Source organism: Oncorhynchus nerka, linkage group LG3 (assembly GCF_034236695.1).
Source record: "Oncorhynchus nerka isolate Pitt River linkage group LG3, Oner_Uvic_2.0, whole genome shotgun sequence".
Taxonomy (NCBI): Eukaryota; Metazoa; Chordata; class Actinopteri; order Salmoniformes; family Salmonidae; genus Oncorhynchus; species Oncorhynchus nerka.
Genome location: NC_088398.1, coordinates 56,928,532 through 56,941,107, shown reverse-complemented (window position 1 = coordinate 56,941,107; position 12,576 = coordinate 56,928,532). Strand labels below are relative to the sequence as shown.

General features: G+C 48.2%; 1 protein-coding gene across 2 annotated transcripts in view; it reads right to left on the bottom strand.

Moving 5' to 3' along the window:
* LOC115111274 (receptor tyrosine-protein kinase erbB-4-like) overlaps positions 1-12,576 on the bottom strand; it is a 526,495-nt gene that overhangs the window by 56,603 nt on the left and 457,316 nt on the right. Inside the window, exons 18-20 of one of the 2 annotated variants that reach the window (XM_065013654.1) lie at positions 11,389-11,511; positions 9,372-9,470; positions 3,272-3,457 (exon numbers count right to left, since the gene is read on the bottom strand). In XM_065013654.1, the coding sequence (XP_064869726.1) occupies positions 3,272-3,457; positions 9,372-9,470; positions 11,389-11,511 (408 nt within the window). The remainder of the gene's footprint in view (positions 1-3,271; positions 3,458-9,371; positions 9,471-11,388; positions 11,512-12,576) is intronic. The other variant, XM_029637163.2, reaches the window with a different exon arrangement.

Below are 12,576 nucleotides of genomic sequence, written 5' to 3'. Positions count from 1 at the left end.
GAGGAGGCAGAATCAGGAGATAGGTTGGAGAAGGTTTGAGCAGAGGAAGAGATGATAGGATGGAAGAGGAGAGAGTAGCGGGGAGAGAGAGCGAAGGTTGGGACGGCGCGATACCATCCGAGTAGGGGCAGTGTGGGAAGTGTTGGATGAGAGCGAGAGGGAAAAGGATACAAGGTAGTGGTCGGAGACTTGGAGGGGAGTTGCAATGAGGTTAGTGGAGGAACAGCATCTAGTAAAGATGAGGTCGAGCGTATTGCCTGCCTTGTGAGTGGGGGGAAGGTGAGAGGGTGAGGTCAAAAGAGGAGAGGAGTGGAAAGAAGGAGGCAGAGAGGAATGAGTCAAAGGTAGACGTGGGGAGGTTAAAGTCGCCCAGAACTGTGAGAGGTGAGCCGTCCTCAGGAAAGGAGCTTATCAAGGCATCAAGCTCATTGATGAACTCTCCGAGGGAACCTGGAGGGCGATAAATGATAAGGATGTTAAGCTTGAAAGGGCTGGTAACTGTGACAGCATGGAATTCAAAGGAGGCGATAGACAGATGGGTAAGGGGAGAAAGAGAGAATAACCACTTGGGAGAGATGAGGATCCCGGTGCCACCACCCCGCTGACCAGAAGCTCTCGGGGTGTACACGTGGGCGGACGAAGAGAGAGCAGTAGGAGTAGCGGTGTTGTCTGTGGTGATCCATGTTTCCGTCAGAGCCAAGAAGTCGAGGGACTGGAGGAGGCATAGGCTGAGATGAACTCTGCCTTGTTGGCCACAGATCGGCAGTTCAGAGGCTACCGGAGACCTGGAACTCCACGTGGGTCGTGCGCTGGGACCACCAGATTAGAATGCGGCCATGCAGTGTGGAGCGTTTGTATGGTCTGTGCAGAGAGGAGAGAACAGGGATAGACAGACACATAGTTGACAGGCTAGAGAAGAGGCTAGCTACAAGGTGCACCTGTGTAATGATCATGCTGTTTAATCCGCTTCTTGATATACCACACCTGTCTGCTGGATGGATTATCTTACTCACTAGCAGGGATGTGAGAAAAATAAGCTTGAAACATGGGACCAACACTTTACATGTTGCGTTTATATTTTTGTTCAGTATACATGTAAAAGTGGCTGGTAGCAGGATAAATACTACTGGTAATAATATTCACTATGGTTATGTGGTGAGTGGGTGATGAGTGTGAGTGCATGTGTGTGTGTGTGAGTGCGTGCGTGCGTGCGTATGTGTATGTATGTATGTATGTATGTATGTATGTATGTGTGTGTGTGTGTGTGTGTGTGGTGTCAGTAGTGAGTGTGTGAGTGTGGGTGCATGTGTGTATGTGTGTGTAAGAAGCGTGTCAGTGTAGGTGTGTGTGCCTGAGTGGGTAGAGACCTGTGGATGAGTGTGTGTGCTTGCCTGAGTGCATGTCTGAGTGCAGGGAGGAAGTGCAGATAGTCGGGGGGAGAGAGGGAGGGCAGTGGTAGTTACTAAGAGTTTGTAGTAGGCTGTAGAGCACCTACAGATGGAATATCCAAATAAAGTGTTGCCGAAAATGATCTTTGGAAAACTGCCATGTAGATGTACAGAGACGTCTTCTTCACCCATCATTTCACCAAGGATGGAAGGGATATAGTAATTCACTAGTTTATATTATCTCCTAAATGTTTTAAAGGTGATAGGGGGGACTGTTTACTGGAAGACCGCACTGTGGAGCTGGGGAGTGTGAAGTCAGAGACAGAGGTTGTGATGACACTCTATTCCCTTTATAGTGCACTAATTTATAGTGCACTACTTTATAGTGCAGCACTTGTTACCAAACAGTAGTGCACAATATAGGGAACAGGGTGCCATAGGGCCCTGGTCAAAAGCAGCACACTATAAAGTGAATAGAGTGCAATTTGGAATGCACCCAGAGAGTGTATCTGAGGTAAAAACCTTGTCAATCTACATCACTGACAGACTCCATAAGGTTAAGACTGTAGGATCAATGGAACTTCAACGGAGCAGGTATAAGCAGAATCTAGAATGAGAATGTGTGTTTCAGAGATTATGGATGAGTGTATTCATGTAGAGACAGACAGATATTGAGTGAGAGCATGAGAGAGATAGAGGATGGGGGTAAAGAGAGAGAGAGAGCGAGACAGACGGACAGACAGACAGACAGACAGACAGACAGACAGACAGACAGACAGACAGACAGACACAGACAGACAGACAGAGAGAAACAAAGAGAGCGAGACAGAGCGAGACAGAGAGAGAGAGAGAATGAGAAACAAGAGAGAGAGAGAGAGAGAGAGAGAGAGAAGGAGAGAGAGGGAGAGAGAGAGAGAGAGACAGACAGACAGACAGACAGACAGACAGACAGACAGACAGACAGACAGACAGACAGACAGACAGACAGACAGAGAGAGGGAGAGAGAGAGAATGAGAAACAAAGAGAGCGAGACAGAGAGAGCGAGAAAGAGAGAGAGAGAGAGAGAGAGAGAGAGGAGTAGAGAAAGAGAGAGGAGTAGAGAAAGAGGGAGAATGACAAAGAGAGAGAGAGAGAGAGAGAGAGAGAGAGGAGTAGAGAAAGAGGGAGAATGAGAGAGAGAGAAAGAGAGAGAGTGAGAGAGTGTAGGTGTTCATAGTGTTTTGTATACTCAGTGTATACCCAGAGAGAGAGTGAGTGAGAGAGTGCAGGTGTTCATAGTGTTTTGTATACTCAGTGTATACCCAGAGAGAGAGAGAGTGCAGGTGTTCATAATGTTTTGTATACTCAGTGTATACCCAGAGAGAGAGAAAGTGAGAGAGTGTAGGTGTTCATAGTGTTTTGTATACTCAGTGTATACCCAGAGAGAGAGAGTGTAGGTGTTCATAGTGTTTAGTATACTCAGTGTATACCCAGAGAGAGAGAGTGAGAGAGTGTAGGTGTTCATAGTGTTTTGTATACTCAGTGTATACCCAGAGAGAGAGAGTGCAGGTGTTCATAGTGTATTGTATACTCAGTGTATACCCAGAGAGAGAGAGTGCAGGTGTTCATAGTGTTTTGTATACTCAGTGTATACCCAAACTCCATTGCAACACAGTGGGGTGACGGTTACTGTAAAGGCTGCGAGAGGGATTTCAAGACTCCCTCAAACATGCATATAATGGTAAATGGATATTCCATAGCGAATATTTGATCATTTCAATGACAGAACAGTCACAGTGGGTATGTATAGTAGTAGATACCTATGAAACAGGGGCACAGACAGAAAGTGGCTGACGGTGCTCGAACCCCAATACAAGTTTTAACCTTAACAGGTGAGTCCTACCTTGGCGATCTGAACACACCAGTTGAGCAACAGCTGGGAGCCGATGTTGTCCTTGTGTTCATGGACGTAGTCGAGCAGACAGCCGTGGGGCATGAGCTGGGTGACCAGCTGGATGGTGGGGCTCAGGCAGACCCCCAGGAGACGGACCAGGTGGGGGTGCTCCATGCTAGCCATGATCAGAGCCTCCTGGGGAACACACACATGGACTCAGGCACACAGGGAGACCATATATTCTAATACATTTGAACCATAGGGGGTGCCTATATTTGTCCTGTCTCACATATGTACAAGTGTGTGTTGTGAAATGGAAGTGTGTTTTTTGCATATCTGTGAGACACCTTTGGAGAGTGGGGTCACGGCCAGGGATCAGCCATTATTGACGGCATCCCTGGAGCAATTAGGGTTAAGTGCCTTGCTCAAGAGCAGATCGACAGATTTTTCATCTCGTCGGGTCGGAGATTCGAACCATAGCATCCTTTCGGTTACTGGCCCAGCACTCTATCCGCTACGCTACCTGCTGCCCACATACACTGCTGTACGTCAGGGGGTAAGGGATGTCTTATTAGGGCTGTATAAGGACTGAAATGTCCTTTGCGTTCGTTCAAATCATGCATTATTCCATTTGGTTTAACTGATGAGCAGCACAAGTACGAGCAAGAAAGATATCAACATTTAATCACCCAATTCACAAGATACATACACACTAGCACTCACAGCCACCAGCAGTACAGCCAACCTCACAACCCCACACACAAAGACAACATCAATTCAACCAGGCTATTGCCACGTTGTATCCCATGACAGTAATGGTGTTATACAGAGAGAGCAGGCAGGAGAGTATAGTATAGTGCATACGGCTCAGAGAGAGAGTTGGGTCTGCAGGCCAAATGGCACCCTTTTCCCTATATGGTGCACTACCTTTGACCAGGGCCCATATGGAAACCCACAGGGCTTTGGTAAAAAAAAAGAAAGTAGTGCACCACACAGGGCATAGGGTGCAGTTTGAGACACAGGTTGGATTTATGATCACTGCTTCACTGCACTTGAATAATCCAGTCCTTAGTTATCAGCTGCAGATCTATTACAATCTTAGGCCCTACATCTCCACGATCTTAAATCAGGGCCATTGTCAGAGGGAGAGAAGGGCAGAGAAGGGGAGAGAAGGGCCACTCGGTCTGCTTTTAACTGAGCCTGCCTGTATAACAGCTTCCTCCCCTGTAAATCTACATGGTAAAAAGGTTCATCTATCATTTTTGTGTGTGACTGTGTGTACTGGGGGGAGCTATAATTCTACAGCATAGGCTTAGAATAGAAAAACACACTTGACAAAAGCATGCACAAACACAAAACACACACACACATACTTGAACATATTCCCACAAGCATTATATATTGATAGCTCTGAATTTGTTATGTGTATAGTGACAACATGATCTTGTTCACGATGATGCAACGACTGAGAACTGCTAACTGCTAAGCTAATGCTACATATTAGCATGCGCAGTAGTGGCCTATTACTGTTTGCATTGATGAGTGTGAGTGTTCCACTGTGTGGATTCCGTTTGTTCATCAGTGTGTGACTACATGTGCCTTCCACGTGTGTCGTCTACACGTGTCTTCTATGGTGTTACGTCTACGTGTGTCTTCTACGTGTGTCTTCTACGTGTGTCGTCTACGTGTGTCTTCTACGTGTGTCGTCTACGTGTGTCTTCTACGTGTGTCTTCTACGTGTGTCTTCTACGTGTGTCTTCTACTTGTGTCTTCTACGTGTGTCTTCTACGTGTGTCTTCTACGTGTGTCGTCTACGTGTGTCGTCTACGTGTGTCTTCTACGTGTGTCTTCTACGTGTGTCTTCTACTTGTGTCTTCTACGTGTGTCTTCTACGTGTGTCTTCTACTTGTGTCTTCTACTTGTGTCTTCTACGTGTGTCTTCTACTTGTGTCTTCTACGTGTGTCGTCTACGTGTGTCGTCTACGTGTGTCTTCTACGTGTGTCTTCTACGTGTGTCGTCTACGTGTGTCGTCTACGTGTGTCTTCTACGTGTGTCGTCTACGTGTGTCTTATACGTGTGTCGTCTACGTGTGTCTTATACGTGTGTCTTCTACGTGTGTCTTCTACGTGTGTCGTCTACGTGTGTCTTATACGTGTGTCGTCTACGTGTGTCTTATACGTGTGTCGTCTACGTGTGTCGTCTACGTGTGTCTTCTACGTGTGTCTTATACGTGTGTCTTCTACGTGTGTCGTCTACGTGTGTCTTCTACGTGTGTCTTCTACGTGTGTCTTCTACGTGTGTCTTCTACGTGTGTCTTCTACGTGTGTCGTCTACGTGTGTCTTATACGTGTGTCTTCTACGTGTGTCTTATACGTGTGTCGTCTACGTGTGTCTTCTACGTAGGTGTCGTCTACGTGTGTCTTCCCAGTGTGTCTTCTACGTGTGTCTTCTACGTGTGTCGTCTACGTGTGTCGTCTACGTGTGTCTTCTACGTGTGTCGTCTACGTGTGTCTTATACGTGTGTCTTCTACGTGTGTCGTCTACGTGTGTCTTCTACGTGTGTCGTCTACGTGTGTCGTGTGTCGTCTACGTGTGTCGTCTACGTGTGTCTTCTACGTGTGTCTCTACGTGTGTCGTCTACGTGTGTCGTCTACGTGTGTCTTCTACGTGTGTCTCTCGTGTGTCTTCTACGTGTGTCGTCTACGTGTGTCTTATACGTGTGTCTTCTACGTGTGTCGTCTACGTGTGTCTTCTACGTGTGTCTTCTACGTGTGTCTCTCGTGTGTCTTATACGTGTGTCTTGTGTCTTCTACGTGTGTCGTCTACGTGTGTCTTCTACGTGTGTCGTATACGTGTGTCTTCTACGTGTGTCTTCTACGTGTGTCGTCTACGTGTGTCTTCTACGTGTGTCGTCTACGTGTGTCTTCTACGTGTGTCGTCTACGTGTGTCTTCTACGTGTGTCGTCTACGTGTGTCGTCTACGTGTGTCTTCTACGTGTGTCTTCTACATGTGTCTTCTACGTGTGTCGTCTACGTGTGTCTTCTACGTGTGTCGTCTACGTGTGTCGTCTACGTGTGTCTTCTACGTGTGTCGTCTACGTGTCGTCTACATCTACATGTGTCTTCTAAACAGTTGAACAAACCAAACTAGGTACAACATCTCCATTAACAGAGAGAGGGATATGACATGTCATTGTCTCAGTCTAGACCACTAGGTTTATTATAGCAGAAATAAAGAAGGGTCCAGAGCTGTGCTTAGGCCTTCAAAAGGAATAACTCACACTGGTGCCCTGCCGGTAACACACGCAGGAGCATGCACACACACACTCACCCACCTGCGTGTGGACACAGACACGCATGCATGCACGCGCGCACCCGCACACACACACACACACACACACACACACACACACACACAAACAGTGGTCTAGACTACCATGGTGTTGACAGTCTTCTTAATTCATGAGTATTCATCCTCCTGCTATGCTGCTACAGGAGTAAACAGGGCTGCTGCTCATTGGCCAAACATCGCCAGGGGCCATCTCTACGTCCGTGTGGGTCCGTGTGTGTGTTGTGTGTGTGCATGTGTTGTGTGTGCGTGTGTGTTTGTGTGTGCGTGTTGTGTGTGTGTTGTGTGTGTCCGTGTGTGTGTGTTGTGTGTGTCTGTGTGTCTGTGTGTGCGTGTGTGTCTCCACGTCCAATCTGAAGACACGTGCCACTGCGTTTTGATTGCTGTTTAAATGAAGAAGCTGTGCTGCCTCCTCTTCCTAAATCCTCCATGGCAGGGAGGGAGGAGAGCTGAGGGAGGAGATCGGAGGGAGGAGAACGGAGGGAGAAGCGCAGAGGGAGGAGGGTGGAGAGCAGATGGAGGACAGAGGAGGGAGGAAAGAGGACAGAGGAGAGAGTACAGAGGAGGGATGAAAGAGGAGGGAGGAAAGAGGAGGGAGGACAGAGGAGAGAGGACAGAGGAGAGAGGACAGAGGAGGGAGGAAAGAGGAGGGAGGACAGAGGAGGGAGGACAGAGGAGGGAGGAAGAGGAGGGAGGACAGAGGAGAGAGGACAGAGGAGAGAGGACAGAGGAGGGAGGAAAGAGGAGGGAGGACAGAGGAGGGAGGACAGAGGAGAGAGGACAGAGGAGAGAGGACAGAGGAGGGAGGAAAGAGGAGGGAGGAAAGAGGAGGGAGGACAGAGGAGGGAGGACAGAGGAGAGAGGACAGAGGAGAGAGGACAGAGGAGGGAGGAAAGAGGAGGGAGGAAAGAGGAGGGAGGACAGAGGACAGAAGATGGAGGACAGAGGAGGAAGGAAAGAGGAGGGAGGACAGAGGAGGGAGGACAGAGGAGAGAGGAAAGAGAAGGGAGGACAGAGGACAGAAGATGGAGGACAGAGGAGGAAGGAAAGAGGAGGGAGGACAGAGGAGAGAGGAAAGAGGAGGGAGGACAGAGGAGAGAGGAAGGAGAAGGGAGGACAGAGGACAGAAGATGGAGGACAGAAGAGGGAGGACAGAGGAGGGAGGACAGAAGAGGGAGGACAGAGGAGGGAGGACAGAAGAGGGAGGACATAAGAGGGAAGACAGGGGAGGGAGGAAAGAGGAGGGAGGACAGAGGAGGGAGGACAGAGGAGGGAGGACAGAGGAGAGAGGAAAGAGGAGGGAGGACAGAGGAGAGAGGAAAGAGAAGGGAGGACAGAGGACAGAAGATGGAGGACAGAAGAGGGAGGACAGAGGAGGGAGGACAGAAGAGGGAGGACAGAGGAGGGAGGACAGAAGAGGGAGGACATAAGAGGGTAGACAGGGGAGGGAGGAAAGAGGAGGGAGGACAGAGGAGGGAGGAAAGAGGAGGGAGGCAGCTCCTTCAAGTCTCCTCAGTCTGATACCTGTCTCTCCAGCCGTGTGAGTTTGCGTCCCAAATGGCACCCTATTCCCTTTATAGTGCACTACCTTTTACCAGGACCCATAGGGCAGGGAACAATTTAGGGAACACAGGAGACTGGTGGCACCTTAATTTGGGAGGATGGGCTCATGGTATCGGCTGGAGCGGAATGAGTGGAATGGTTTCAAATACATCAAACCCAGTTTCCATATGGTTGATGCCATTTCATTCGCTCCATTCCAGCCATTATGATGAGCCATCCTGTCCTCAGCAGCCTCCTGTGATAGTGAATAAGATGCCATTTGGAACACAGGCTGAGTCTCCCCTCCCCTACCTCTCCACATTGACCCCTCCTGTTTAGTCAAAGACATCTGAAGGTCCTCCTCCCCCTTCATCCCCCCTCCTCCCTCATGCTGTCCTCCAGTTGACAGGCAGCTATCCCACCAGCCAAGGCAGCAGAGAGCACTGGACCTGGGTTCAACTAATATTTAAAATAATTTCAAATACTGTGCTTAATTTAGCCTGTCTGATGCCATTGAACCAATATAATAATCCACTCCAGGCAGGGTGAAGCAATGCATTTTTTTTTTTTTCAAATAGTATTTGAAACCAGGTCTGCTGAGCCCCATTGATTCCTCTCTTGGAGAGGGGAAGAGAGGAGGGGAGAAAAGAGGATAATGAGAGGAGGAGAGAGATAGGAGGGAGGAAGTGAGGGAAGGGAAAGCTCATTAGCATGGCACTCAGCTGATGATGCACTGCGGGAAATACCCAGCCTGCCTCTGGCTCCTCCTGGGGGTCATCACTAAGATCGCCTTCTAAGACACGTGCTACGTGTCACACCCACCCACCCACACACATCCACCCACACACACACACACACACACACACACACACCCACCCACACCCACACAGACACACAACGTATATGCACGCGCGTGTCTACACACATCAAAGCAAGATTGATAAAAGTAGAAATATAACCACGTTGTAATAGAAAGAGATTAAAACACCGTGGAGATGGGTTGCTAGGAGGGATTTCACTGAGGTTGCATCACAGATGTAGTAGATAACATCATTAGATTCTTGACATCCATTTTTCCTTTTGAAATAAAAGAGTGCTGAATGTTTTATGAATGACTGGGGATCGTACCGTCGTCAGCCATAGGCGCTGTGAGCCTGTAGTGTGTGGCGGTGGTGGTGTAGTGCATGGGGTCTCTACGGAGCCAGTAAAACACTCACATCCATGAACTCCACGTTAGCCTTGGGTCCCGTTGCCTCGTTCAGGATCTTGATGGCGACCGGGATCTTCACTGTCTCACCCTCCGGCACCCAGATACCCTGAGGGGGGAGAGGAGGAGAGAGGGGGAGAGGAGATGAGAGGTAAATTAGAGGGGGAGAGGAGGGTGGAGAGATGGGGAGAAAGTTAGATGGGATGATAGGAGAGGAGAGAAGGAGAGGGAGAGGTGGAGGGCAGGAGAGGTGAATTAGAGGGGGAGAGGAGGGTGGAGAGATGGGGAGAAAGTTAGATGGGATGATAGGAGAGGAGAGAAGGAGAGGGAGAGGAGAGGTGGATGGCAGGAGAGGTGAATTAGAGGGGGAGAGGAGAGAAGGAGGGGGAGAGGAGAGAAGGAGAGGGAGAGGAGAGAAGGAGAGGGAGAGGAGAGGTGGAGGGCAGGAGAGGTGAGTTACATGAAGGGAACAAGAAACATGTGTAAAAAAGGGAAGTGGGAATAGTGGAGGTAAGACGACACAGCTGCTGAGTCACAAAGTCAGACACTGGTTTATAGACATACAGTAGTTCAGACCTCTTACACTGTGAGACATACAGTAGTTCAGACCTCTTACACTGTGAGACATACAGTAGTTCAGACCTCTTACACTGTGAGACATACAGTAGTTCAGACCTCTTACACTGTGAGACATACAGTAGTTCAGACCTCTTACACTGTGAGACATACAGTACTTCAGACCTCTTACACTGTGAGACATACAGTAGTTCAGACCTCTTACACTGTGAGACATACAGTAGCTCAGACCTCTTACACTGTGAGACTGTGACAGTAGTTCAGACCTCTTACACTGTGAGACATACAGTAGTTCAGACCTCTTACACTGTGAGACATACAGTAGTTCAGACCTCTTACACTGTGAGACATACAGTAGTTCAGACCTCTTACACTGTGAGACATACAGTAGTTCAGACCTCTTACACTGTGAGACATACAGTAGCTCAGACCTCTTACACTGTGAGACATACAGTACTTCAGACCTCTTACACTGTGAGACATACAGTACTTCAGACCTCTTACACTGTGAGACATACAGTAGCTCAGACCTCTTACACTGTGAGACATACAGTAGTTCAGACCTCTTACACTGTGAGACATACAGTAGCTCAGGCCTCTTACACTGTGAGACATACAGTAGTTCAGACCTCTTACACTGTGAGACATACAGTAGTTCAGACCTCTTACACTGTGAGACATACAGTAGCTCAGACCTCTTACACTGTGAGACATACAGTAGTTCAGACCTCTTACACTGTGAGACATACAGTAGTTCAGACCTCTTACACTGTGAGACATACAGTAGCTCAGACCTCTTACACTGTGAGACATACAGTAGCTCAGACCTCTTACACTGTGAGACATACAGTAGTTCAGACCTCTTACACTGTGAGACATACAGTAGTTCAGACCTCTTACACTGTGAGACATACAGTAGCTCAGACCTCTTACACTGTGAGACATACAGTAGTTCAGACCTCTTACACTGTGAGACATACAGTAGTTCAGACCTCTTACACTGTGAGACATACAGTAGCTCAGACCTCTTACACTGTGAGACATACAGTAGCTCAGACCTCTTACACTGTGAGACATACAGTACTTCAGACCTCTTACACTGTGAGACATACAGTAGCTCAGACCTCTTACACTGTGAGAAATACCATAGTTCAGGGCTATCTCTCTGCTCTTATCCTCTCTCCTGCTTGAGTCACAGCAGACCTGACCTGGATTTGCATGTGATCCTTACTACGTGCCTATGGCAACTCTCCTCTGTCTGCTTCCATTCCTCCCTCCCTATCTCCCTCCCTCCCTCTTTCCTTCCATTCTCATTTCCTGTTATCATCTCCCCATCTCCCCAGGCTCCATATCATTCTCTCTCTCCCACCCTCCACCTTGAAACACCTCCTAATTTCTAACTTGCAAAAAAAGTGGTTGTAGCTGTGTGAGTGCATATGATAAGTTGATACCTTGTAGACGGTGCCGAAGGCCCCCGAGCCCAGTATCTTGACCCTCTTGAGTTCAGTCTCTTTGAGGATGCGGAGCTGGGCCTGGTTAGGGGCTGTACCACTAGGTGTCAGGGGCTCCACCAGCTACAGGGAGAAACAATCAATCAACTCATCAGTCAAATAAACAGTCAATGACTGCAATAAACAGACCCTCACTCCGTTACCCGTCAATCAACCAATCAATCTAGCAAGCTATTTAGAAACCAACCAGTCACATCTCCCATGGGTATGGCACTCTTTCATCTTTCGAAGAGAAACTTTCAAAGAGACTTACCAGAGAAGCAAAAGTGACAAATATAAAACAAGAGGGGAAGAGAGAGGGAAAGAGATGGAGAACTAGAGAGATAGAGAGAATGAGAGGGTGGATAATAGCAACAGTTGAAGAGGAGTATAGGCTCGCATAGTTTCATTATCTTTCAAGTGGAGAACAATGAATCCACCGGAAGGGAGAGAGGGATAGGGAGGAAGAGAGGTAGAAAGTGAGGGAAAGAAAGAGTGAGGGAGGGGAGATATAGAGAGGGGAAGCGAGCGAAAGAGAGAAAAAGAGAGGAAAGGAGGGGAGAAAGAGATAGATAGAGGGAGAGGGAGAAAGAAAGAGAAAGAAAACAGAGTGGAGAGAGAAAGAGAGAGCGAGAGAGAGAGAGGGGGAAGGAGCAGAGAGAGAGAGAAAGAGAGACTGCGAGAGATGGAAGAAAAAGAGAGAGAATGTGAGGGAGGGAGAGACAGATAGAGAAAGGGAGAAGAAGTAAATCAGCTCTCCTCTCTGCTTCGGCTCTGTCCTCTGGCTCATCACAACACTCTAATTAAAAAAACATAGCTGTTCTTTATTTAAATGGAGTTCTGAATCAGGCTTGCAGGAGAGGACAGAGAAGAGGAAAGAGGGGGAGGGGAAAGAGAGTGAGAAAGAGAAGGGGTAGAGAGGAAAGAAGGATAGGGGGAAGAGGAAGAAGAGGGAGAGAGGGAGGAGAGAGATATAGAAGGGACATGGAAGGAGCAAAGAAGATGGGATGGATTGTCAAAACATAACTTGATAAACAGGAAGATGGGAAAACCCGCTGGTAAAGCTTGACAAGACCAGATGAACTGGCAACAGACAAACAGAGAACACAGGTGTAAATACACAGGGGATAATGAGGAAGATGGGTGACA